At 47.9% G+C, this 25,425-nt stretch overlaps 1 protein-coding gene across 1 annotated transcript; it reads right to left on the minus strand.

The window, feature by feature from the left end:
- Nucleotides 1–752: 752 nt before the first annotated feature.
- On the minus strand, nt 753–22,623 carry ZNF366 (zinc finger protein 366). The gene is made up of 4 exons (XM_079917332.1): nt 21,266–22,623; nt 17,923–18,114; nt 7,971–8,145; nt 753–4,998 (listed from the first exon to the last, which is right to left on the minus strand). The coding sequence occupies exons 1-4, from the start codon at nt 22,607–22,609 to the stop codon at nt 4,472–4,474; spliced, it is 2,238 nt and encodes a 745-aa protein (XP_079773458.1). The 5' UTR covers nt 22,610–22,623; the 3' UTR covers nt 753–4,471.
- Nucleotides 22,624–25,425: the final 2,802 nt, after the last annotated feature.

Below are 25,425 nucleotides of genomic sequence, written 5' to 3' on the forward strand. Positions count from 1 at the left end.
AATGAGATTGAGTGTATAAGTCACCTGGCACAGTGCTTGGCAAGTAACAGCATATAACGTTTAAAAGGGAGGTTTCCTGAGAAATGGACAGCTTCCCATGCTGACACAGCTTTGTGAGTGCTCTGGTGAAGGGAGACAGCTGAGTGTTCAGTTTTCTGGCCAATTCACTGATGGTAATAATAATGGCTAAGTCTTACAAGGCATACACTGTGAGCCAGGCCCAGGAGTGTCTTCGTATATTAACTCACAAAACCATCTGGTGAGAAGGTGCTGTTCTGGGTCCCATTTTACAGATGAGGAGACCGAGGCACAGAGAAATGCTCACAAATTCATCTCAGGTCCCAAAGACTGGAAGTGAGAGAGCTGGGCTTTGAATCCAGGAACCTGGCACCAGAATTTGTGCTCTTGCCCACGAGAACATACATTGTACAAAGAACTCGACGCAGAATAAAGTAATCCTGCCTCTAGCCTCCCACTTCTCCATGACACCCTTCCAGAACTAATTTTTCTGAATAGGAGAGAAGAAGATGAGGAAGATGTCACCTGCCTGCTGCTGAGCTGAAGTTTATTAATCCTTTTGAAGCCTTAAGGGAGGGAGACATCACCCGTGTCTCCCTGGGGCCAAGACGCCCACCTGTAGGAACTGCTCTGGCAGATCATCTGAGGGCAGGAGTAAGACATTGACAGTGGCAGCTTCCTTGCAAAATTTCAGGTATTCACAAATAATTAACTCAGTTTTTTCAACACGTCTTTATTTGCTTAAATTAACAAAATATAGGTTACATGCTATTTTCAGGTAAACTGCTTTTTCACTGAAGCAGAAAGCAATATTCACAACTTGGGTTGCTACACACTTTGAGTTTTATTTTTAAATAGCAAGCCAGAATTCTGTACAAAATCAACATCTGGTGTAATGTTGTCCAAATATGTGAAGGATTTTAAATGTTAGCTCTGTTACATTTTGTTCCAGCAAAGCAGACAAAGATCGTAATTCAAAACACGATGTTAATATTTTATTAAATGCCCTCAGGGCTTAATAAATACAGTATGCACATTGGGTTGTCTCATGTAACTACTCACATACAAATATACCAGTTACCCTTCTGGGGTCATGGAAAGTCAGCCTCAGTCTCATGGCCAGTGGGGAGTCAAATTTTTAAAAAGAGAGAATGAGTTGAAAGGCAGCAACAGGGGGTAATCATAGGCCGGAATAAGAAGGATAAAAGAAAAATATGCCAGTTGGCTGGGTCAGTTGGTTGGTTCAAAGACAGTGGTCAAAAGCCTGGAAAGCATTTGGTAGTGACCTATTTTCAGAGTGTCACAATGTGATGGATTTCATGCTATCCTGGTCCTGGGATTGCTGATGACCTTGGATGGTTTCCTCCCTTAATTCTCTTGAGGATGGCCTCATGGCTTCTCTTTCAGACTTGCATCCTGGTTAATTAGCTCTAGGCAAGGTTGGCCAACCCTTCCCTTAGCTCTGCACTTAATGCATAGGGTGCCTTTTTTTTTTTTTTTTTTTTTTTTTTGCGGTACGCGGGCCTCTCACTGTTGTGGCCTCTCCCATTGCGGAGTACAGGCTCCAGACGCGCAGGCTCAGCGGCCATGGCTCACGGGTCCAGCCGCTCCGCGGCATGTGGGATCTTCCCGGACCGGGGCACGAACCCGTGTCCCCTGCATCGGCAGGCGGACTCTCAACCACTGCGCCACCAGGGAAGCCCCTAAACTGGAACACTTTTGAGAGTTAAGGTGACACTCTTAGTAACTACCTGGGGACAACAGGTATAAGCCCGGGTTGTCCCAGGCCAACCAGGATGTTGGTCACATACAAAACCAAGGTTTTAGCCTTGGTTCTCAGAAGGTCAGTGCATATGAACCAGTGGGTTATATCTAATTAAGTCTCTCATATCCAGAGTCAAGAATGAAAAACAGGCTTTAGAATACATTCCATAACAATTTTTTATGACTTTTCCTAGACCCTTTTCTCTTCCTCCAAATGAAATTTTACTTGGAAGCCTAACACATAAAACAGATGGAATTTGAGCCGCTCTGAGTGAAGTGGGGATATGGGTTGAGAATTTTCCCTCCCCTGGCAGCTCTAGAAGGGCCTAAGAGGGACCTCTTGCTTCTCAGCACACAATGTGGAAACCAGCATTCTAGACCATACTCTTTCCATCCCAACATTAACTTGTTCCTCAAACACTCCCACGTGATTCGTTTTGGGTGGAAAAGTCTACAGCTTGCTATTCTAGTTTTTCTAGTTCCTATTCCAGCTCCGCACACCCAGAACAAACTGGAAATCTGCAGCCTTTGTAGCAGGTCCTCAACACCTTGCTGCTGAAAGAATGAATATGTAACAGGACCCTAGGAGGAGGCCTCACAGAACACTCTGCCAGCCTCTGAGTGATGTCATCTGAGGCACTGATGAGCTGTATTAAAAATAATGGATGGAAGGCAAATTGCCCCTATGAAGATCTGGATGGATTCTTGGCCCAGAGTTGTGCTGGTAACCGCAGAAAACCACTCTCTTCCCTTCACCATCCCCTTTGCAGGTGCTCTGACCTTGGGGCATAGATGGCAGTAGCCAACACAAGCAGCTTTGGCACGTTGTAGTGGTGGTGAGGCTGGGCGAAGGAGGCTTAAGCAAGGCAGCGGGAGGAACGCATCAGGGATTGACAAAGCGCACGTGTGACTGACAAGAACTAGATGAGGCTGACGGGGAAGCACCTTGGCCAAGAGAAAAAGCCAGCATTCCACAGGCAGAGATGGGCCAGGTCGTCTAAAGAAATGTACTGGTAACTTTGGGAGGAGAAGAAGCAAATAATAAACAGTACCTAGCTCTACAAATACGAGTTGAAACTACCAAGGGACAGTTTTTACATAAACACAGACACAGTACCAGAGGGTCACTGCTTATGGTCAGTCACACATATGTGACATCCTGTCAGCACTGCTTTATTCGTCAGACGCCGGTGCCTAAGGGAAGCCTACCTGTGGGGCTCGACCCACCCTTGACAGTCACTGCCACTCACTGGACTCACGATTCACACATCTAGGAAGAAATAATTAGTCACTATAGGCTGGCTATGTATTTTTAAACATTAAGTGACCATAAGCAACACAGGCATCATTTCTAGTACAAAAAGTGTGTGTTTATACAGTGTGTGTGTGTGTGTGTGTGTGTGTGTGTGTGTGTGTTTCCTCTCGTGAGGCTCTTACAGAACAGGTAAAAAGGCCTAAGTCAGCAGTATGATTTCAAGGTTTCCTGCTTTCTATCTTAATGAGTCTAAAGCCAGAAGCTGAAATATTTATGGAGTGCCTGGGAGGGGGTCTTGGGAGCCACTATTTCAGCCTAGTCAATCTTTCTCAACCCTGGCTGCACAGAAGAGTCATCTGGGGCAACTTGGAAAATAACCAGTGCTAGAGCTCCACCCTAGACCAATTAAATCAGGACCTCAGGGCGTCAGGCCCCAGCGTTGGTATGTTTTAAAAGGCTCCCTGAGATGATTCTAATGTTCAGGTAGCATTGAGAATACAGCCCAGAAAATCCTTTACTAGTGATTAGCCTATGGTTATTCTAATACTCTAAATAAGTTAGAGCTTAAATTTCAGGGAGAGTTCCTCCCCCCCACCCAGCTCCAGCACTGAGGAGGAATCCACCGCTCATGGGGTGACAACTCTTCCTGCAGCTGCTTTACGGGGCACGAAGCCTCGAGCAAGGTCTCCAGGAGGGAGCTCTGCTCAGGACACGGGGTTAGCCTGCAGACGCTGAGCACTGGCGGGCTATCTGAAAATATGCTCCAAATGCCACATCTGATGAAGGTTAGCAGAAGCCAAATGAGGCAGACCCAGGCAGGAATCTAAGTATTGCTGTTTTTTTTCCTTAGTCAAAATTATTCTTATTCTCTTGAAATGTTATCTTATATCTGCAGCAACTACTTGAGAACGTCCTCTTCAATAACTCACCCTCCTGTGTCATTTCTGGCGTTTTTTGATTATTTAATATAGCAAATTTTAAACTATATACAACTACTCATATTTTCATCTATCTGGAAAAATATTATACCTTTTACACATTCAACTAAAGAGTCATTAATAAGGTAACATGTCAAGCACCATATTTTTGCAACTAGAAAGAAATTTACCGTATTAGTCAATGGAAGATATAATTTCTAAAAGCACCTCGGCATCAGCTTACAGTTAGATGTCTAGAAGAATATGTACAGTTTATTACACTGGAGATCCACGAAATAACACTGAAGAAGACCTTGCATGTGTGTTAAAAATCAAGGGCCCAATGAAAGACCTGAGAAGCATTTACGTGAGTGAGGACATCCCTGCTCACTTAGTCTGAGCCATTTGTAAAAAGATTCGTGCCCTTCTCCGCCTCCAGCAAACGAGAGCTCATGCGGAAAGCTGTACTTGCACAGCCTAGTGCTCATTCTCCAAGTGTAATTTTTAAACCGTCCACTTAGATCCCTAAAAGCACTGCTTGGTTTTCCATTTTCCTCTCCAGTAATTCTTTTAAACTCTCATCTCTGTGCTTGAAGTACAAGTAATCAGAAAAGGAGGGGCCCCGCCGAGCGCTCTGCAGGGCCCGGAGGAGGCCGGGACACTCGTCTCTGCGGGCAAACTCTCTCTCCCGGACGCCCTCGGGCCCGGGGCTGGCCCGGCTCTTCGGCTGGAGGTCCCCTTGCGGCGCGTCCTCCCCCGCCTGCGCCTCCGCCCTGGGGCCCGGGTCGGCCTTGGCGGACAGGTCCTGCGGCGCGCAGAGCGGGGGGCTGCGAGGGCCGAGGCCCGGGCTGTCCCGCCCCGCCTCGCAGCAGTTGTCGTCGTCGTCCTCCTCGTGGCAGGAGCTGCCCCTGGCGCTCTCCACATCCGGCTGGAAGGCTGGCCCCTTGGCCCGACGCCTCTGGGACAGGTCGAAGGGTTCCTCCTGCTGCAGGCTCCTCAGGCCCCCCGCCGTCTGCGCCCCGGCAACTCTCCCCCTTCCAAAACCTGCCGGAGCAAAGGCACGTTCAGGCCCCGGGAAACGTTCAGGTCGCTGGGCGGAACCCAGGGCCGGTTAGTGTAGCTTGCTTTTGCATTTGAAAAGCAGAGAAATCCCCAGGAAGGCTGTAGAGAGATGGGCCCTGTCACAGATGGAGTCTACATCGGTATGACTCCTTCCAGGGGAATTTGGCAACAAGCAAGAAAAGCTTTAAAAATAAGCACACCTTTGACTCAGCAGTTACACTACTGAGAATTTAAACTATGAGAACAGTCTGGCAGGTGCACAAGATGTATATGTAAGGATGCTCATCACCACGCTTCTAATAGTGAGACTGTGAAAACAATTATCAATTTAACGATAGAGGTTTGTTTAAATAAATAATAGTACCTCCATACAATGAAGGTATGACGTGTGTAGAAGGTACTTCTATGTGTAGAAGATGCAGAGACCTATTACTGATCATAAAAGGTATTCTCTATATCCTTTAAGTAAAAGAAATATATATTTATCATATATATTATTTATCATATATATTAATAGTGTAGATTCTATTTTATATATCAAAAACTATCTGGAAGGACATATGCCAAAATCTCAAAAATGATTAACTATGAGGTGATTTTTACATTTTCCTTTTCACTTCAAATATATTTCCTTTTATTTTAACAGTGAGCACACATTTTACCATAAGAAAAAAAATAAAACAATAATAGAGATATTTTCAACTTGAAAAAAAACCCAGATATTCCATTTGGGACCAAGGGGGCCACCCCATAACTGGGCCCCCTGAGCACAGACAGAGTAGGTAGGGAGGGTGCAGGAAGGTCCTCTGAGGAGCTCAAAAGCCCTTGTGTCCCACCACAAGGGTCCTTGCTGTTGGGCACAGTGATGTAAGAGGGTCTCATTTTTAGTTTCAGTTTGAAGGCCCTTGTAGGGATGGACTTTTCAGCAGCCAACAGGCATGTGGTAGCGCTCCACCTGATTTGATCTTGGAGGTGTCTGCCCGTGGCAAGCCAGCAGCCAGGCCCTGAGGACCAGGCGGGGAGGACTGAAGAGAGGGATGGGAGGGAGGGGGCTGGGGTGCGGCCAGACCCTGCTGCACAGGGGGAAGCAGGCTTCTGGGGCGGGGATGCACAAAGGAAGCCGAGGTCCAATGCTGCCTGCTTTATGGTGTGGTCAGGCGATGAAGCTGTCTGTAGCTTTAATCTTGTCAGGGGCACAGGGAGGATCTTTTTAATCTGGGTCTTGATTTTTGAGCCATTTCAAAACCTAGAGTGAAGAAATGCTAACACCTTTTGTAGTTGAAAACATTAAAATTGTTGAAAGTCTGTTAAAAACTTTCAAAGCAACTCTCTGATATATGGTGATGCTCTTGATTTGTCCAGAAGAATGACAGTCTTTAGTTGCCTGTTAGGATATGAGTATCTGTATGGGGTACGTCCTGGTGACCAAGTCAGGCTTTCAGACGGAGGACTGTCTCCTCATCACCTCCTATGTCTCTAGCCCTGGTGACTGAGCATACTTCACCTATTCTGGAAGAATCCAGGCCTAGCTTGGGAAGTAGCTCAGGCAAGCAGAGATGCAAAGAATGATTCAGAAAAAGAACATTCTCAGGGAAATAAAGTGCTTTTGTTTTTTAACCAGAATTTTTTTCAGGGCTTTTGTACAAACTCCAGGCCTTGTTTTATGATGATCACAGTTTCCTCTCAACCAGGAGTCACCGTAAACTCAGTGGGTGTTTGAGAAATCTGAAAGCTACCATCATTTTGTTTCACGCTGGGTGTGCACACGTGCATCCTATTCATGAATACGGGTGCCTAGTTGACCACCTCTTTTGTAAAGGGGTAGGAGAAGCAGCAAACGTGAACACCCCCCCCCCATGTTTTTACTCAGTGCAGTAAGCACTGGCTTGAGCCAGAAATTCTTGAGTTAGAATCTCAGTTCTGCCTTCAGACTTGCTGTTTGACCTTGAGCAGTTTATGTAACACCTCTTGGCCTTGGTCTCCATTTACATAAAATGAGAATTACACAGTCTACTTTGTGGAATATTGGGGACGAGCAATAAAATCTAAGTGCGTCACCCTGTGCTTGGATCATATGTGAATCAGAACATATCGGCCAGTTAGCATGATATTGTAAGTTACGTATATGTGTGTCTTCTCTCCCCACACACAGGCCTCCCAGAGGGCGAATGAAGGTGGTCTCATTCCCCTCGTATCTGCCATGGCATACAGCACACTGCACTGGACAGAAAGCATTTACTGCCCATTTATTGAAGGACAACCTACTGAACCCAGTACGTGTGGAACATAAACTCCTCACTGCTAAGGAAGGGACCAAGAAGATGAAGGAGGCAGAAACTTTCATCAGTTCAGTTAGGGCTCAGCTAGGGAGACTCACTACTCTGCCTATGGGCCAATCAGCCCTACCAAGCAGGAAAACTGTCCTTGCGAGTTTCTGGTTGTGAACAGATAGACGAGACCTAGCCTGCTACAGACACACTTCTGCTGACAGCGGAACTAGCAGACCTGCCCCTTAACGGCAGTGCGATAGAGAGGATACAATAAGGCTTTAGAGTCAGAAAGGTCTGTGTTCAAATTCTCGGTCTGCTACTTTTCAGTTGAGCAAGTTAATGTTTCAAAGCCTCATAACAGAAGTTCCTCCACCCTGGAGTTACTATAAAGATTCACAGAGACCAAGCACCTGCTGCAGGGTCTGGAACAAAGAACTAATAGTGGTACCGAGTGGCATCACTATGATATTCTAATCTACCTCCTAAAATTCACTTTTACTTACTACCTTCAGATACCAGCTTTACGTGTGTTACAGCAACACTGACAACCTGCTCCCGCTACTCTGCTGTGGTCTTGAGAATTATGCTCCCTTTTATGACGGTAAGAATAACCCCCCAAAGTAAAGCTCCCTAAAGACAAGTTCAGCTCCCATTTGTTCCTCACTGGCCTGGAAGGGTGATTACCTTGAGAGTGGAGGCCCCGCTCCATGACCCCATGCTTCACTTTCATGTGGCGTGTCAGGTTCCCCTTCAGGGTGAACTTGCTGGGGCAGTAGAGGCACTTGAAGGGTTTGCTGTCAGAGTGCAGGTGCATGTGGCCCATTAGGTTGTGCATCCGGTTGAATTCCTTCCCACACAGCTGCGAAGACAGTGATGAAGAGGACACAGGTTACTCAAAGGCGGGGACCCTGCCCAGGCGACCACACCCAGGCCTGTGTGAGGACGGATGTGTCGCTACTTTGTCCGGATCTTAGCATTTTTAAGTTGCTTCCAAAGAAACTGTCCCCATGGAAGTCAAGGAGGGGCTGGATCGAGCCCAGGCTCAGAGGTAGCACAGGTAGGGTTGGATTCACGAGATTTTACTCCTGTTGTATTGGGATTTTTAAACTCAAGGTAAAAATTGCAAAGCTATTAAAGCTTCTTTTGAACGCAACCTTTTGGAAAGGAGAAAAGCTGCTCTGAAAGCAATTGCTCAAAGTGTGCTTCGCTTGAATGATGAGGATACGATGACTTGTTTAATATTTATGGAGTGTTTACAATATGGAAGGCACTGTCCCAAGTCTGCCATGGAATATCTCATTTAACCCACATCAGTCCTATGAGATGGGTGCTGTTCTCATCCCTATTTTACAGATGGACAAACTGAGGGATTAAGAGTAAAGACTGGCCAAGGCTCACAGCTGGAGCTGGGATAACAAACTCAGGTCCTCGGACACCAGAGGCCACACCGTCAATCACCACATCATACTGTGTCCCCCCAGTATAACTCTTCTGTTAGATTATATCAGGCAATGCTTTTCTAATTTTTAAATTTGCTAACTTTGGGGATGGATTTCAGAGTTAAAAGGAAGGAGTGTGTCTTTTCTCTGGGTAGAGATCTGAAGTACTGAAAATATCATCCTAGGTATACAAAAAGCAAACATATTTTATTCACTTTTTAAAAATTTCTATTTCCATCAAATTGCAAATACATGATGGACCACAGCAGTTCTCCAGCTCCTTTGGGAAGAACAGAACTGCCTTTTCAAAGGCAATGTGTGCAGATGCAGATGGTGTAAGACAGAAGCAGTTGCTCTGGGGTGCTTTCCTTGCTTTTCTTGTCCCCAAGCTTCAGCACAGCAGGGTGTGGAAGCTCCAGCCCTTCCTTGACTGTGATGTGAGGAATGCAAAGAAGGATTCTGTGTCTGTGCTGGGACCAGAGCATTAAGGGAGGAACATTCTCCTTCCCTTTTCCCTTCCCACCCTCAGAGGCTCATGTCGTGAGGGTAGTGATATGAGGCAAGAGGTGCCCAGAGAGAGGATGAGGGGTACGGCATCCTCCGAAGCTGACACCCGTCTTCCTTTCTCACCGAGAGATGTTTTCAGGGCCATTGTGGAGGTTCTGGGGTGAACTTTTATTAATGAAGACAGTGTTTTCTTCAGGTGGCTATGGAGGTGAGAGCTGAGCTGGCCTTGGAAGAATGGGTACACCTAACAACTGTGACCTTGGGAGATTAGCCTAAAGGAATGCGGGGCAGGAAGAGGAAGCCATCCTGGGATTACAGATTTGTCACAGATAATCCATGCATGAATAATAAACGGCTGGTTCTGTGTTTTTAAATGATTCCTATTTGGGGGTGTTACGTATTTTCCCTTTTTACTTCCTTACTAGCGAGAATGAACTCAGCATACTGGTACCCCACACTCAGTATTCAGAGCACCCCTCACCACATTCATTTGGAAAAGGTGACCCAAGAGGGGAAAAGCTGAGAGAGTGGGTCTAATTTAGGGGAAAGTATGGATACCGGCTTTCTCTTTATTCTCAACCGGGACAATTTATAAAGATATATCAGCCTGTGGCTGTTTTGCCCATGTGTGAGAGTTCTGGTAGAGTTCTCTTTATTAGCTTAGTTTATCCAGTTCTCCATCCTGGCTAAGAAAAAAAAAAAAAAATTGAACCTAGAGCTTCTACATTAGGTATTTCCAGTCATGGGTCATTCTAGAACAGATATATCTCATTTGGTTCATGGGACAGTTCTGATTGTTTGGGGCAATGCTGCTGCTGGACTTGCTGAGCTGAACTGTCCTTCAGACCGCAGCATCTCTGAAGGCTCTGCCTGCCTTTTGGTTATAATCCCTGCCTAGCACCAGGCTTGACCCATGATAGTTCCTTAGTAAGCCTCTGTTGAGTGAGTGAAGGGGTGAGGCACATCGTAGCAGAAGATCTGAAAACAGCAAAAGCCATGGGTAGTTAAGCACAAGACATGTAGGTGGAGGGGAGATAGAGATTGGAAGGCCACTGCAGTAGTCCAAGCCTGGATGGGTCTCATGGTCCTATAGGCCAGACGGAGAGAACTGAAGGAAGAAATGGGTTCCTCTTTCCTTCAATGACTTCCATGGAGGGTGATACTCCACTTTTAGTTATCATCTGTGGTTGCTGAGGTATTAGAAGCTGGATTGGTCTGAATGGGTTTTATAAAGGAGATGAAATTTTAGCCTAACCTTGAAGAATATGTGGAGTGCCTTTTGATTTTGTTTTGACACAAGAATAAAGTCTCCTCATTAAATATGTTCAGACACTTCAATCAACCTTAAACTACAGGCACAGTAACTATTACTATTGTGGTAATGATCCACTGCTTGTTGCTGCTGCAACTGCTGTAACTCTGGGGTTGGAGCAGATCCTGTAATTCACCTGCCTGAGGTCGCAGCTCCCTTCCCCCGTCACCCTACCTCCACCCAACACACGTGTGCACACATGAAGAGGGCTACTGCTGGGTATTTTCCAGATTCTTCTGCAGCCTCAGAAAAGCAACCTTTTATGATCATCATAGCTGAGTGTGTGTTTTCTACTCTAATGCTTTTCTGGATCAATTCATTCAGTACTGAACTTCCTGGGACATTTTAGTGGTATATGGGGACATTAGGATGTTTTATCATTTTAATAAATGATATTGTCTCCTGAAATCAAGGCCTACAGCCTCAGGGAAGAAGATGCACTGTGGAACGTAGCTGGTCAGCTATATTATCTGATGTGTGATTGGTAAAGAAGACTAATTTTGTTGCTGTGGATAAAATTTAATTTTTATATACCAGAGTTACCCTTCATGGTTTATGATAGCCTACTGATAGCCAATGGAGAGCTTTCCCAGGGCTAAGCAATAATGTGTCAACTCTGAAAGATGTTTAGGGCACTAAAAGGTGTCCCAGGTAGTATTCAGAAACATAAGAACTATCTTCCTCTTCTCTGAGGCCAACCCCAGTATCAAGCACAGGGCTACACACGTAGTAACACTTAATGAATATCTAAGTATACGGTTAGGAAATAAACAACCAAGTCAGGAAAAATATCACGTCCTTACGCAAAAATTCCACAAAGCAGCCATCGCCAACTCTCTCTTGCACCCCCTTTAAAGCTATACACATTAGTTTGCAAACCAAAATCCTCAGTGGCAGGAGGACAGAAACAATTAACTCAGGACCTGAAGTACTTGGACACCACTCACATCTCAGCGGTTGGGACCCTTAGCTTCTTCCTCTCAGCCTCTGACCCTTCCACAAAGCCCTTCGGTCCTTATCCAGAACACCTGGCCTCTTCATCCTTCTCAGAGGATTGTCCTCACATAACTATACACAAATGAATGGATATATTTTGTGTCTGTGAAATTTGGAGAGGTCTCTCAGTCACCACGAGTGAAGAGGGGCCACAGAAGGAGGATTGGGGCAATTAAAGATGGCACCCTCAGGTGGGGTTTGAGTGTGAGTGAGCTCTAAGCAGAATCCTTGTAGGAGAGGAGAGGAGTAGACAGGAAGGAAGAAAAGTTGGGAGGGAGCATCAAAACTCTAGTTTCTTCTCCTGGGAAAAGCAGTCATCTACAAGGCCCACTTTCATCATGAGACATGAGGCTAAGAGCTTGCCCAAGTCAAGACTTGCTGAATCACCTGCTGCCAAGTCTGTGGAGATGAAAGGCACAGTATTGGTACAGGAAGCTGCTGCAGTGATAAGGAGTCAGATGTCATCTTGCAGGTGGTCATCTCAACCAGTCCAGCCCTTTTGAACTCTCAGTTGCTCTAATGAGCAGTATTAGTGTGCTTCTGACATTAAGTATCAGTTTTTCCACCAATACCCACTTTTATACCTACTTTTAAAGAGAGAGGTGGAAGTCTGTTGCTTACTTCCCTGGTGGCACAGTGGTTAAGAATATGCCTGCCAATGCAGGGGACACGGGATGGACCCCTGGTCCGGGAAGATCCCACATGCCGCGGAGCAACTAAGCCCATGTGCCACAACTACTGAGCCTGTACTCTAGAGCCTGCAAGCCACAACTACTGAGCCTGGAAGCCACAACTACTGAGCCTGTGCGCCACAACTACTGAAGCCCCTGCGCCTAGAGCCTGTGCTCCGCAACAAGAGAAGCCACCGCGATGAGAAACCCACACACCACAACGAAGAGTAGCCCCTGCTCGCCGCAACTAGAGAAAGCCCACACACAGCAACAAAGACCCAATGCAGCCCAAAATAAATAAATAAATATATATAGAGAGACGGACCTCAAGATGTAATAGGAAATGGGAACAAATGTTTTGAACTGTCCTTTAAAAATGGGTTGCATGGATCACTGGGCTTTGAGATGGCAGAACAGAGAGGCAGTGGTGAAACCCCAGAGGGATACAGAACTTGCTCCACTTTCTCTTCTGTAAAATGTCGATGATAATCTTAGTTTCCCATGAAGGCTTTTTTCAAAAAAAATAAATTTATTTATTTTTGGCTGCATTGGGTCTTCGTTGCTGCACACGGGCTTCCTCTAGTTTCAGTGAGAGGGGGCTACTCTTCATTGCGGTGCGCGGGCTTCTCACTGCAGTGGCTTCTCTTGTTGTGGAGCACGGGCTCTAGGCATGCGGGCTTCAGTAGTTGTGGCTCGTGGGCTCTAGAGCGCATGCTCAGTAGTTGTGGCACATGGGCTTAGTTACACCGCGGCATGTGGGATCTTCCTGGACCAGGGCTCGAACCCGTGTCCCCTGCATTGGCAGACGGATTCTTAATGACTGAGCCACCAGGGAAGCCCCTCCTATGAAGGTTTTTGATTCAGGTAAAGAGATTGGCAAATAGTAAGAGCTCAATAAATATTAGCTCTTAGACTATCATTATCATGTACATTTTACATTCTAGAAATGGTAAGTTCTTTGTGGATAAGGGTACTGTCTTTTTAAACCAAATTATGTGGAAGGAATATTGAGGAAGGATCTCAATATTAAGGTATTGAGTAAATACCTGCCAGGTTACTTGAGGCGTAAGAGAAATGTAAGCAGGTGTGGCTGAGGCAGCTCTGGGAATGCGGATGGAAAGAGAAGATTCATCCTAGATTGCAGGCTTTGGGGAGCCTATTATCTGGCTCTCTGATCCTCCGTCAGCCCTTTAAACAGCTGGCAGAGGCCCTGTCCCCTTATCTTCATAGAAGCTCCTAATTCTGGCCTCCTGACGCCCCTTCCCTCCCGGGTCCAGGCAACTTCCTATGAGTCCCAGAGACAGCGCTGACAGCCAGAGTCACAGAGAAGTCGCTGTGCACAGAGGCAGAGTGATGGCAGTGGGCAACCACTGGGCTGGGGCCAGAGGCCCACAAAGCCAAAAAGAGGCACACTACTGAGACTGCGATGCACCAGGAAGCCTGTGTTTCCCTATTCTGAGAGGAAAGGTCAAAGAGCTGCAGCCTGCAGCCTCGGAGAATGGCCTCCGCTAAACTGCCCTTCCCTTACATCCTTCTCTCTCTCTCTCTCTTTTAATAAGAAGGGTGTTCCTTTCCTCAAAGGGAGAGAGAGGGAGGGAGGGAGAGAGAGACTGTAAACTGTCCAAAAGGACCGTGAGAAAACAGGAAGCTTTGAAAAGTACAAGAGAAAGCAAGATGAAATCTATTTGCAGGCGGGCCCCTGGGGACATGCGGGGCATTGTTAAGCAGGCAGTTCATACAGCTATATCCTTCCTTCTGCTGAGGAGGGCTTTGCTGCCAAAAGGCTGCTATCTGGTCACTGCCTTAACCCCCTCGATGCCAGCCTGAGAACCCTGATCCCAAGCACTGGGCCCCCGCAAGTCCCCACTGGGTTTCTCCCCGATGGAGCATCCAAGAGCTGGAGGGGGAGATGGAGCCAGTTTGGCGGAGGCGGCGGGGACCCTTTTCAGGGAGACCTCATCCTTTTCCATGTGTTCTTGCCTCAGCCTTCAGCCCTCTGCTTTGGGCCAGGCTGCAGATGACCTGGTGATTCATAACATCGGCAGCTCCCGGCTTCACCCATCTCAAAGGAGAATTTGTCCCGGAAATTCTGGATGACTGCTTTTCCTGGACAGGTTTCCCAAAGACAGCAGCTGGTTCTTTGCTATTATGGAGTGTGGCTGCTACGAGGAGAGCATCCAAGTCAACCCCTGCGTGCTTGCGCAGAATCTGGGAAGCGTATTTCTGAAACGTGGCTTAAGTCTACAGGCGCAGGTCTCTGGAGAAACTCCAGCTGGCTCCAAGAAGCAAGGAGTCCAGAAGTCGAGCCAATAGCAAAAGAACCCAGAAGGGCAGTAATTTTTTTATAAGAAGAAAAAAAAACCAGAAACCTTTCCTCCTCGAATTTTCCATCCTATTGTTAATGCCTAATCCCGCAGTAAACGAATGTTTCTGTTTGCTGTGGACAGCTGTTTCCACTGAGCCAGGGCCAGAGAGAACCAGTTCATGTGGCCACAGCGGGAGGGATTTATGTTAGGAAGAATTTTTAGTGGTGAGAATCCCAGGAAATTAGAATCTGTTACTTAAAGAGTCTCCCTTTTTTTTTGGCAAGTTTTGGGGTACAGGAGATGGAGCCAACTCTTGGAATATGGCTGGAGCAAGGTCTGCCTCTTTTTTCCAGCCGTGTCAGTACCATACATGGAATAACCCTTCCCCGTTACCGCAACAGAGCTCGGGTGTAGTTGTCTGGGCCCGTTCTCCAGCATCACCGTGTAGCCAGCCATCCACTCTTCTCTGAGGGCTGTGAACTGCATGGTGATGGGCAAATGGCCCTCTGTTCCTCTCCCAACTCTCAGACTCCAGCAACCCCTACCCAGGGCCAGATTTCCAAGAATACAGCACAACGTGAGTAAGAAGCAAGGTCCCCAGGACACCATCTGGAGATGGCCTATCCCACAGTGGGATCTGGAGCTAGTTTATAAATACACAGGGCCCCATTACATAATCTGCAAATTCAGACATGCTCTGAAATTCCTTTGAAATGAAGAAGGGCGATGGTATGAAGAGGACACCAAGCAGGTGGCACTGTGCAGGGAGACGGGGACGAAGAGAGGAAGAACCTGGCAGGATGTTCTGGCACTCGCCAGGGGACAGAGGCTCTTGATCGAGGTGACTGACACCTGTTCTTATTTCAGGAATGTCTAAGAATGGAGAAGGGCCACCTAAGTTTGACAAACATACACTTTAACATCCAGTTCTTTTTGTTCAAATGATACATACGGCCTTCTAGGCAGCCTCCGACCTCCCGTGGTCTCCTGAGAGAACCTGCTCATCAGGAAGAAGTGACCTGTGCAGATGACCAGTCCACTTCCTGTGCCAGGCCCAACTCCCACTGGAGAGTTAAACTGTATTCTATCACAGCTGGCATTTCCTGCTACAAGCTCCTCTCTTATGGGGTTTCGTGGTGTGACCAGATATCTGGAGGCTTATCCACCCTCAAGGAGATGTCAGATTGAGTTTCTGAACTGTATAGTTGACCAGCAGACACCCTTTGAACCATGTGTGGTGCACTATCATTGGGGTGAAGGGAAGCCTGGCATCATTGGGCCCATCATGTCCCATCATGTCCCGTCTCTATGCACTGGTACCAGAGAGAACACTCTAAATCCTCAAGGACCACTTGGTCCAAGATCCTCCAGGCCCCTCTGAGGCCCTTGAGGTAGAGAAACAGAACTGCTTCTGTGCCCCCAAATCACACACAGCTGGCAAGTCCTTTTCCTGCATTGGCTCTGCCCTGACGTATCCCTCTGTTTCAGGGATGTTTTCTGCCTGGTTTAACCACTACTGCTGGCCCTGAATTGGTGAGGTGGAGGAGGGAGCTGGCTGGTCTGGATGGACGTGGATTTTGGGGGGACTACGAACTATGCAATGGCTCCTGAGTATGTTAACGACTTTATGTGCCCCACCACCAGCTCATAAAAATACAGTCCATGCTCGAAGCCCAAGAGTAAACTCAACACAAGGAATGAAGAGGGGCGATGAGCCGCTGATAGCACCTCTACTGTAGGAGACAGTAAATCCCTGGCAGGCGGGAACAGCTCTGTAAAAAGTGAAGCGTTCAAGGGACTCAGCGAGGCGAAAGGGAGACCAAAGCCGTGTCTAAAGGGAGACAGAAGAGCTGGTCTTTAGAGTCCACAGGGTCCCGCAGTCAGGCCTGGCTTGACGGGTATGTGGCCTATGTGGTCACACGAGGCCCTGAACTCAGAAGTGTCCTGGGTTTGGTGTTTACGCTCTGCTTTCATCATCTTGAAATTCTGCATAGCATCTGAACAAGGGGGCCCCGTGGTCATTTTCCACCAGGCCCTGCGAAGTACGTACACCATCCTGCAGGCAGCTTCCTCCCCCTTCAGCTCAGATCACTCAAGATGGACATAAATTGACTTTCAAACCACTGGGAACTTGAAGGAAAGGAGGGGAAACACAAGTGGGTGGCAGGAAAAGGGCTGGAGGGAGACCCCTCCCTCCCCCACCTCCGGAGAATGCCCACACAGGTCTAGGGAAGCTCTGGCTCCTGACCCCTCTCACCCCGTCCAGGAGTGGCCAGCACAGGAAAGAAGTCAGCTTCACAGGGGGTTCCTTCAAGTGGGGGCACATGCTGCTGAGGGATTAAGGCAGGAACAGCCCCTGGAAGCAGGGAACCCTACTCCAGGAACAGGCATTGACAAAGAATATCATTGGGACCCCATCAGACACGCAGGACAGAGAGAAGGCAAATCCATGTCAAACAGAACGGCTCTAACGATATCTGAACGTGGCGATTTCCCTCTGCTTCCCCCTCAGCCCTCTCCTGTGACTGAGGTGTCACTTGCCAGTACCTTCCTTGAATTAAACTGCCCAATCCTGAGCAAGATTCCTTCTCATCTTAGAAGTGGAGGAGAGAAACAATGGGGGGAGGGGAGCCAGCCTGGGAAGCCTGAGCATTTCTGCGGCGTACCTGTCAGCACCTTGGGCTTTACACGTCTCCAGCTCACACTTTACCTTAGCGCATGAAATAAAAGCCCCACCAAGTTAACGTGACACAGAGATTGTAACGAAGATGCTCCATCATATTCAGGAATAAACGAGAAGCACCTCAGCTGACCTTGCACACAGTTGTTCCTCTGCCCACGCAAGCATCTCTGAGGCCACCTGAGGGGCTAGCCTTGGAATCTCTTCCATCCCCTCCGGGAGACCTGCCTTCAAATTACAGTGCTCAGTCCAAGTGTGCGGAGGGCAGGAGCGGGGTGGCAGGGGGGAGTGGGAAGGGAAGGGGACAGGGCTGGAAGCTTCTCTGACTCCTCTCTGTGTTCTACTCACTGGCTTGTAAGGGGAAGAGGGCGACACCTGACTGCTGCTTTCTAGAGCACCAGCTCTCACACCGCCTTCATCCTTTAACGACCTCATTCCTCAAATGGGCCTTCCACCCTCAGCGCTCCCTGCACTGGCTGTCTCCACGCCCTGTGCATCGATTCCACAGCGAGACACACAGGGCAGCTCCTAGGGCTCAGCTGAGCACAGCTGCGGTGGAGAGAGGCACAGAGCAGCAGACAGGCCTGGGCTTGGCCGCAGACCTCTCTGAGCCGCAGAGGTCCCTCTGATGAGACTGAGTAGAAGGTTCCCTGGAGATTCTTCCTGCGCACCTGCACAGCCCTCTGAGCCCTCCCTCTCCATGCTCCTCCCGGGCAGCCGCCCACCTTGCATTTGAAGGGCTTCACATCCGAGTGGACGATCATGTGCGCCTTGAGGGTCTGTTTCTGCACGAAACTCTTGTAGCACAGGTGACACTGGTAGGCGCGGATGTTGGTGTGGATTAGCACGTGTCTCTTCATGTTGGCCAGCAGAGTGAACTCCCGCCCGCAGATCCCGCATTTGTGCTCCTTCACGCCCTGGGAGGGGTCAAGACGCAAAAGAACCGTGGTTAGCAGGTAGCAGACTTTCATCAGGACAGTAGTCTTTGCTTTTCTCTCTGCCACATAAATCCACGAAGGATTTGGTGAAAGATGTTGAGTTCCAAATGGTGTGCCTGTAGCCTTGTTAAACCACTATTTTCTTGAAAAGTGTTGATTACGTAATCCTTTTTTTCTTCTAAAAACCATAAACTAGCCAGACTGCTACAGGAAAAGAAAGCTACTGGTTTTGTTGTTCCTGCTTGCTGCTGGGGTTAATTCTACGGTAACAGTTCTCAGGGATTAATAAGACTTTGGTAAGAGCACCGTGGAATGAATGGTATGTGAAATGAGTCTAATCCGGCTTTCATGATCATGAAAAAACAAAACCCCCTAAACTGATAATATCATTTCCCATATGAAAACCAATGTCCTCTTGAGTCCTCATTAATGGATTTGAAAATCCAAGAAGAACAACTCACATCCACACTTCAAAAAATTACAACTCGATAATCGCCTCTTGAGATGGTCCCCTGGGCTCCCACGGGCCACAGTGGCCTCTGTGATTTGGCTACGGAGCCTCCAAGCCGGCTTCTGATAGAGCAATTCGGCAGAGGAAAGCTTTCTGAATTAGAAAAGGGGAAAGAAGAAGATTTTCTAGTTCCCTTGCTGTTTGTGAAGTGTTTTAGTACTTAAGCATCAATGCCCTCAACTGAAAGCACTTCTGGGGACTCTCGGCGTGAGGAGAGTATTGCCTAATCCTGACTAACCAGTGCTTGTCTGAAACGGCCGTTGCAAGAAATCTTGACCCAGAATGACTTTTGGAAGGACCCAGAACCATGGTATTAAAACTAGGTTATTACAGGTGTAGAACAAGTCATTTAGCTAACAACTGTATCTTATAAAACCCATATGGCCTGATAGTCATAGTGACCTAAGGCAGGAGGGGCTCCAAGGTTCCCTCTGCCTATATTTTCATTTCTTTAATTTGGGACATGGTAAGAGAGTACCACTCCTCAGTTTAGGTGAGCCCATGGCACTAAAGGGTGAGTTTGGGTCTCTGTCCAGCTGCTTACTGGCTGCATAACCTTAGATGAGTCCCGCAGCCTTTCCTGGCGAAGGCTTCCTCATCTCAAGTTGAAGTGCTGGGACATGAGAACCCGGGGGCTCTTTCTAACTGGAATACTGTCTAGTCTAGATGATTGCAGATGAGTATGGATTTATGCTAATGAAGAGATCTAAATTTTAATGTCCTCCTAAGAAGATGAATTTTTAAAATGTGTTGCGTATTCAAACTGAGTTTAAAAGTATTAAATTAATAAAAACTATTTTCTTGATGGGTTTAAAATTTACTTCAGCATCTTTCTTCTCAAGATTGTCCCTATACTTGGTTATGATCTAGTTAGCACCTACTTATCACTGTTTTTGGAATTCTCTAAAGAGAATTCTGTGAACAAAGTAAAATTCACATGTGGGCTGGCCTAGACCTCAAGTAAATGAGAGACTGGACACAGCTTAGGGGACAAAGGAAGCTGCTGTGTCTTTAATAAGATCAATGAAATCTCAGAGAGGGGACCTGCGGAGCTGCTGGGTGAAGGGAAAGAGGGAGTAGTCTTGATAGTTGTGTTCAAGAGCTCAGGTGCTAGAGACAGAGATGCTGGGTGACTTCCCATGGCTTGGTGTCTTCATCTGCAAATCTGGAGTAACGATACCCATAGGTAGCTCTTACAGTTGTTGAAGAGGATTAAATGAGAAGTACAGTACCTGGCACTTAGCAAGTGCTCAGTAAATACTACCTCTCACTGTTTGCTGACTCTTTTAATTAAAATGCATTTTGCTTCCTAATTCAAACAAGACCTATTTCAGATACTAGGCTGTTTCCTCCATTTTGAGTTCATTTTCTACCATCTTACAGAATTTTTATGTGTTCTAAAATGCATTTCTGATTCCTCTTCCACACATGTAGGAGTCCCTGAAATGAGCACGTGGCCCTCCTGGTGGCTGACTCTCAGCTCAGGCTCCTTGTTGATGGCTCCTGCACTAGGCAGGCACCTCCTCTCTGGATGCATCTAAGGTGCCTTTTGCAGGGCAGCTGTTTGTGCAGAGCCCACAAGGCAGTCATGCATTTTGTCCATATTTGGTCCTAACCTATCAAATGAAACCCACAATGCCACAGCAGAAATATTATCTTGGCTGAGCAAAGTCCTCCCCTGACCTTTCAGAATGAAAGAATGTTTTAGAAACTCTGGCTTGCTAGAAGTTTCTTCTGCCAAGAAAACCATTTGAGGTCAAGGGTGTGAGAGTAGAGTTCAGTGGGGCAAACTTCCCCTCTTGGAAGCTCAAAGCAGACCCAAGTTAGCTTGGCTGGGTAAGATTTCAGGAACGCACCGGGGCCTTGTTTTAGTTCATCCAGAATGACTCCAGGGCTTTGTCTGCAAACTAGGCTGAACTTAGACATGCAGGCCTATATTTCTCCTTGAAGACCTGAGGCTGGGGAAGGTAAAACCAAACCCAACGGAGAAGAATGCTCTCTCATGCCTCCTATAATACAAGCCACAGAGCACTGCCACCAACTAGGCAGAAGCTCAATGGAGGAAGCACAGACCCGGCTGGACCCAGGCCAGGCTCTGCTCCCCTCAAAGCCACCTGCAAATGAAGCAGTTGAGGGAGAAAATAAAGCAAAAGGTAGCCACAACTTTAGCAGAAAAAGACCAAGAGAATGTTCTAGAGTTTTCTAGAAGGCTCCGATTCATGTATCCCAGGCACAAAGCTGGTCTTGGGTAGATAGGGACTGATGCACCCTCATGCTAGCGCCCCGGATGAAGTTTCCAGAAATAAAATTTTAGGGATTCTGGGAAGCGAATAAGCAACAGCCCAAGCACCAGCTGCTTCCTTCATCCTTCCGCACCCTCCTCTCCAAACTGCACTCTTTCTTTCTAGGACCGCCCGAGACTCCAGAAGTCGAGATGGGAAAGGGCTTGATGGCTAGTCTCCTCATTCTCCCCCATTTCAAGGTGAGGAAGAAGAACGTCTGGGCTCAGGTAAGGGACGCCTCCTGCCTAGGGTTACACGTGTCAGGGGTGGGAAGCAGCGTGGGTCTCCTGGGCCCTCGGCCCGGGACTCGCTCCCCTCCTCTGGGGCCCCGCAGTACCTTGTGCGTGAGGGAGTGCTGCTTGAGGTGGTGGGGCTGCACGAACTCCATGCCGCACTCGGAGCAGATGTAGGGCCGGATGTCCTTGTGCTTCATCATGTGGTTCTGCAGCTGACTCGGGTACTGAAAGGTCTTGTCGCATTCGGAGCAGCTGTACTGGATGGGGCCGCGGTGCGTGGTGAGGTGCCTCTTCAGCTGGGCCAGGGTGGGGAAGTCGAGGCCGCACTCCACGCAGATGTTCTCCCGCCCACTGGCGTGCTTGGCCTCGTGGGCCTTGAGCTCGCTGGGGTAGGCGAAGCCCCGGCCGCACACGCGGCAGTTGTGCGGCTTCACCTCGCTGTGCTGCATCATGTGGCGCTTCAGGTGGCTGGTCTGGGTGAAGGCCTTGTGGCACACCTGGCATTTGTGGGGCCGCGTGCCCTGGTGGGTCAGCATGTGCGTGTGCAGGTGGCTGAGCTGCTTGAAGAGCTTCCCGCAGCGGCTGCACGCGTGCGGCTTGATGCCGCTGTGGCCCAGGATGTGGGTCACGAGGTTGTACTTGGAGGTGTAGGACTTCTCGCAGGTGGGGCACTGCCAGCGCTTCTGCGCGCCGCCCACGTCCACGTAGTAGCTGTCGTCGATCTGCACGTTCACGTCCACCCTCTCCACCTTCTGCTTGGTCTCCTCGCTCTCCCGCGGCTCGGCTTTGCGGGGCAGCAGCGGCTCCGGGGGCCGCTTGGGCAGGAAGGTGTGCCGGCTGAAGGGGAAGGGCGAGGCCGAGGGCACGAAGAAGGGGAACACGAGGCCCGGGGGCACTTTGGGGTAATAGGGGTAGGGCGTGGGCAGGAACGGAGGGGGCGCGGCCCACGTGGCGCTGGGCTTCACGGGCTCCTGCTTGACGGCCTTGCCCCCCAGGTGCTCCAGGCTGCGGTAGAACTGAAAGCCCACGTTGCACAGGTCGATCATCCGCGAGTCGTACTTGGGCCGTGGCGGTGGCGGCGGTGGCGGCGGCGGCGGGAAAAGCAGGCGGAGTTCCGGGGGCCCGGGGTTCTTGCTCTCCTCCGGGTGCAGGGCAAGAGCCGCTTCTTCCGAGGGGTGGTTATAGGGCATCTTGGTGGGCATGCTCTTCCGTTTGCGAGACCCTCCTCCTTCAAAGACCCCCGGGAATCCGTCTAGGTCTCCCGGAGGAGGCTCATACCGGAACTGGGAAAATGGCCCCCGGAGAGCTTCCGGGAATGGGTGTCTTGGAGGAGCTCTTCCTCGGGAAACCACTGGCTGCAGGCCGTGGGGGAAGGAGGGGGCCCTCTTTGCACCCAAACTGAAATGCACACCCTCGTCTTTGACCATCTTCATTTCCTTCTGCATCCTTGGCAATTTTCCTTTAAAGAGAAAGAAACTTATCGTTAAAAAAAAAAAAAAATCCCTTTTTCCATAAAGAGTTGTGGCTAGATGTCGGTACTAATTTATGAAGAGTAATGTTTGTTTAATACCGCTCCCCATTTATCCGAAGGCTGTTTAAAATATCATATTTTCCCCCTTGCAAACCCGGTTACTAATATGGAAAGCACTGACCTCCTGGAGTGGGACCCTAGGGCTCCTGTGTAAATCACAGCCACAAAACCGTAGCTGGGGGCGGAGGAGGGGAGGTATGAGAGTGGGCTGGATTGGGAGGAAACCTGAGAACTCATCTGGCCATTGTCCCCATATGAGATGAGGGTACCAAGGCCCAGAGAGATGAAACAACATGCTTGAGTCCCACAGCCACTCAGGGCAGGAGTCAGAACTGGAACACATTCTTCTGCGACTTTGCAGCCTGAGATGGAATTGCATCTGCCAGATGGCGCTTTAAATGTCTTTTAGGGGCAGTTCTTCTCTAAGTGAATTGATTTCCACTGCCTCTCCCTGTCTAGGGGCCTTGGCTTCTGGAGGATGGGGATACTGAAGGCCACACAGGAGAAGGGACTTTACTGCTTAACTCAGATGTCAGGCTTTCTGAGTATCCACCCCCAGCAAAGTGTGCTGCTGGGATATATGGAGCAGATGAAATCAATGTGATTAAGAAAAGCATATAATCCAATGTTACAGAGTCATCCTGGCAATTCATGAATTCGAATCCTCCACCTGAAGCAACTTCAGGGAAAAAATTCCAAGATCGTGAGTCTCTAAAACTGCACTTGTGTCTCTTCCTTCACGTTGGTGTCATTCAGAATAAAGCTTGGCCTTTGGTGTTGGTGACTCCTGTGGTGCCTGTCATTTCCCTGCTGAACCAGTTACTGTGTCCTGGTGACAGCATCAGGTATGTCTAGGAGAGCCCGTAGGGCCAGAATCTAAACCAGGGGCCATGCTTCCTTTCACACGTCTCCTTGGCAGTTTTCTATCCTCCTCACTTGGATACAAGTGGAAAGAGCCAAGTGGCTGACTTCACATTTCCAGTGAAGCCCTTTCTACCTAGATCCTCTGAGCTTGAATGGGATTGGTCCCCTTTGCTCAGCAGAGGCTCCCACAGAACCAGTCAGCCTGGTCAGGTGTCAGGTCTGGCCTCAAGCCACTGAAGACAGGGCTGGGATAGGTTCTGGACTAACTCAGCTCTCTGGCCCCGGGAATGACTACATGCTGAGCAGTGCAGGGTGAGGGTTCCAGGGGTGAAAGGACCAGTGATTTTCTGTAGTCCCTCGTGAGGCAAATGCAGTTTTTACAAGTACCTGGATATTCCCAAATCACATGTGTGTCTTTATGAGAGGTTTGAGAACCACAGCACAATTAGAACAGAAAAGGGTCTTTTTATGTTGGATTACCAATTCATACACAGAAATCCAACAGAGGGAAAAAATATGTGCCCTTATTATATGAATATTTGGACATTCTTTAAAACTGTTACGTGAAAGTGTTAGAGAACTAAAGCATAATGTCAATTAGTCTTTGCTTTGTGTTTCTGTGAGTGGGAAGATAGCCCTGACTTGTCTTCTTTCTGTGGGTTTGGGGCTTAGTAATTAAGAGGGGGAGTTTGACTGTCCAGCCTGTGCCCCATCCTTTTTTTGCTTCTTCCTAAAATTCTTACTGATATGCTAGGTCTTCTACCACTGCTGCCTCAAGGACCACGTACTTGTAGGAAGTGATGAGAGCAGTACGAGAATGCAATGTCTAGCTTTGTGAGTCCAGGAGGGGTGTGGGGACGCCATCAAAATGAGGGGAGTAGTGCAGCTGCTGTGAAAGGACCAGGACAAGGATGGAGAGGGCAGAGGCTCTTGGATCATTTCCTAGATCATCTCTTGCCTAATTCATCAGGTCCGGAGCCCTGGATTCACACACAGCTAACGAGGGGGTGGCCCTGGCCCATGAACTTGTTGCATCTATGAAAATAATTGGCTTTCAGACAAAGCTAATATGTCCCATTGAAATAGAGGGGGAAAAGTGGCAGCTCCTTTCTCTGGAATTTCATTTTGGCCACAGTTGGTTGTATAGGAGATCCTATTTGCAAAAAGACTGCTCAGACTGGAGAGAACTGTTCCAGGTTGCAGTGACTAGGGCAACCCACAGCAGAGCCCATCCAAATGCAAACAGGTTCTGTTTTATTCTTATCCGGTTAAAAGTGGCAATGGTTCCTATGTCATATTAGAGAGCTTGATTGGAGAATTGGTAAAATAGACACATATCAGAACATGGGCCTTAACTTATTGAGTTTTTTTGTGTATTTTATCGTTAAAAAGCTATTTGAAAGTGCATGGCTAATGCGCTGTATCATACCAGAATGTTACTTACTTGGAAAGGAGTGTTATCACTAATTTTGAAACTGAAGTTATTTTGGTTTGTACACATTATTATGGTCTTTGTTTAATACTTTTGTTTTTAGTTGTGACATAGTCTACTAATTCACTCATTTTAATATATTAGGAGTGACACTTCTAATGTTAAGTTCAAAAGCATATTTATTTTCAGTGTTTACATTTTTATTTTGTCACCATTGACTTAGTAAAGCAAAGAAACATTGTTGAACAGAGCTGATGTGATTTTTAACATAAACGGCAGAATTAGTCTCCCAAATCCAGAGATTTTACATATGTACGTTTTAATTTCCTCCCTATTTTAATACGGTAAACATTTTTACCCAGTTTCTGACATGTGCATATACATACCCCACCTCTAAAATAGTAGTCTGCCTGCTCTAGAATAAAATCAGTAAC

This window comes from Stenella coeruleoalba (genome assembly GCF_951394435.1).
Source record: "Stenella coeruleoalba genome assembly, chromosome: 3".
Classification (NCBI taxonomy): domain Eukaryota; kingdom Metazoa; phylum Chordata; class Mammalia; order Artiodactyla; family Delphinidae; genus Stenella; species Stenella coeruleoalba.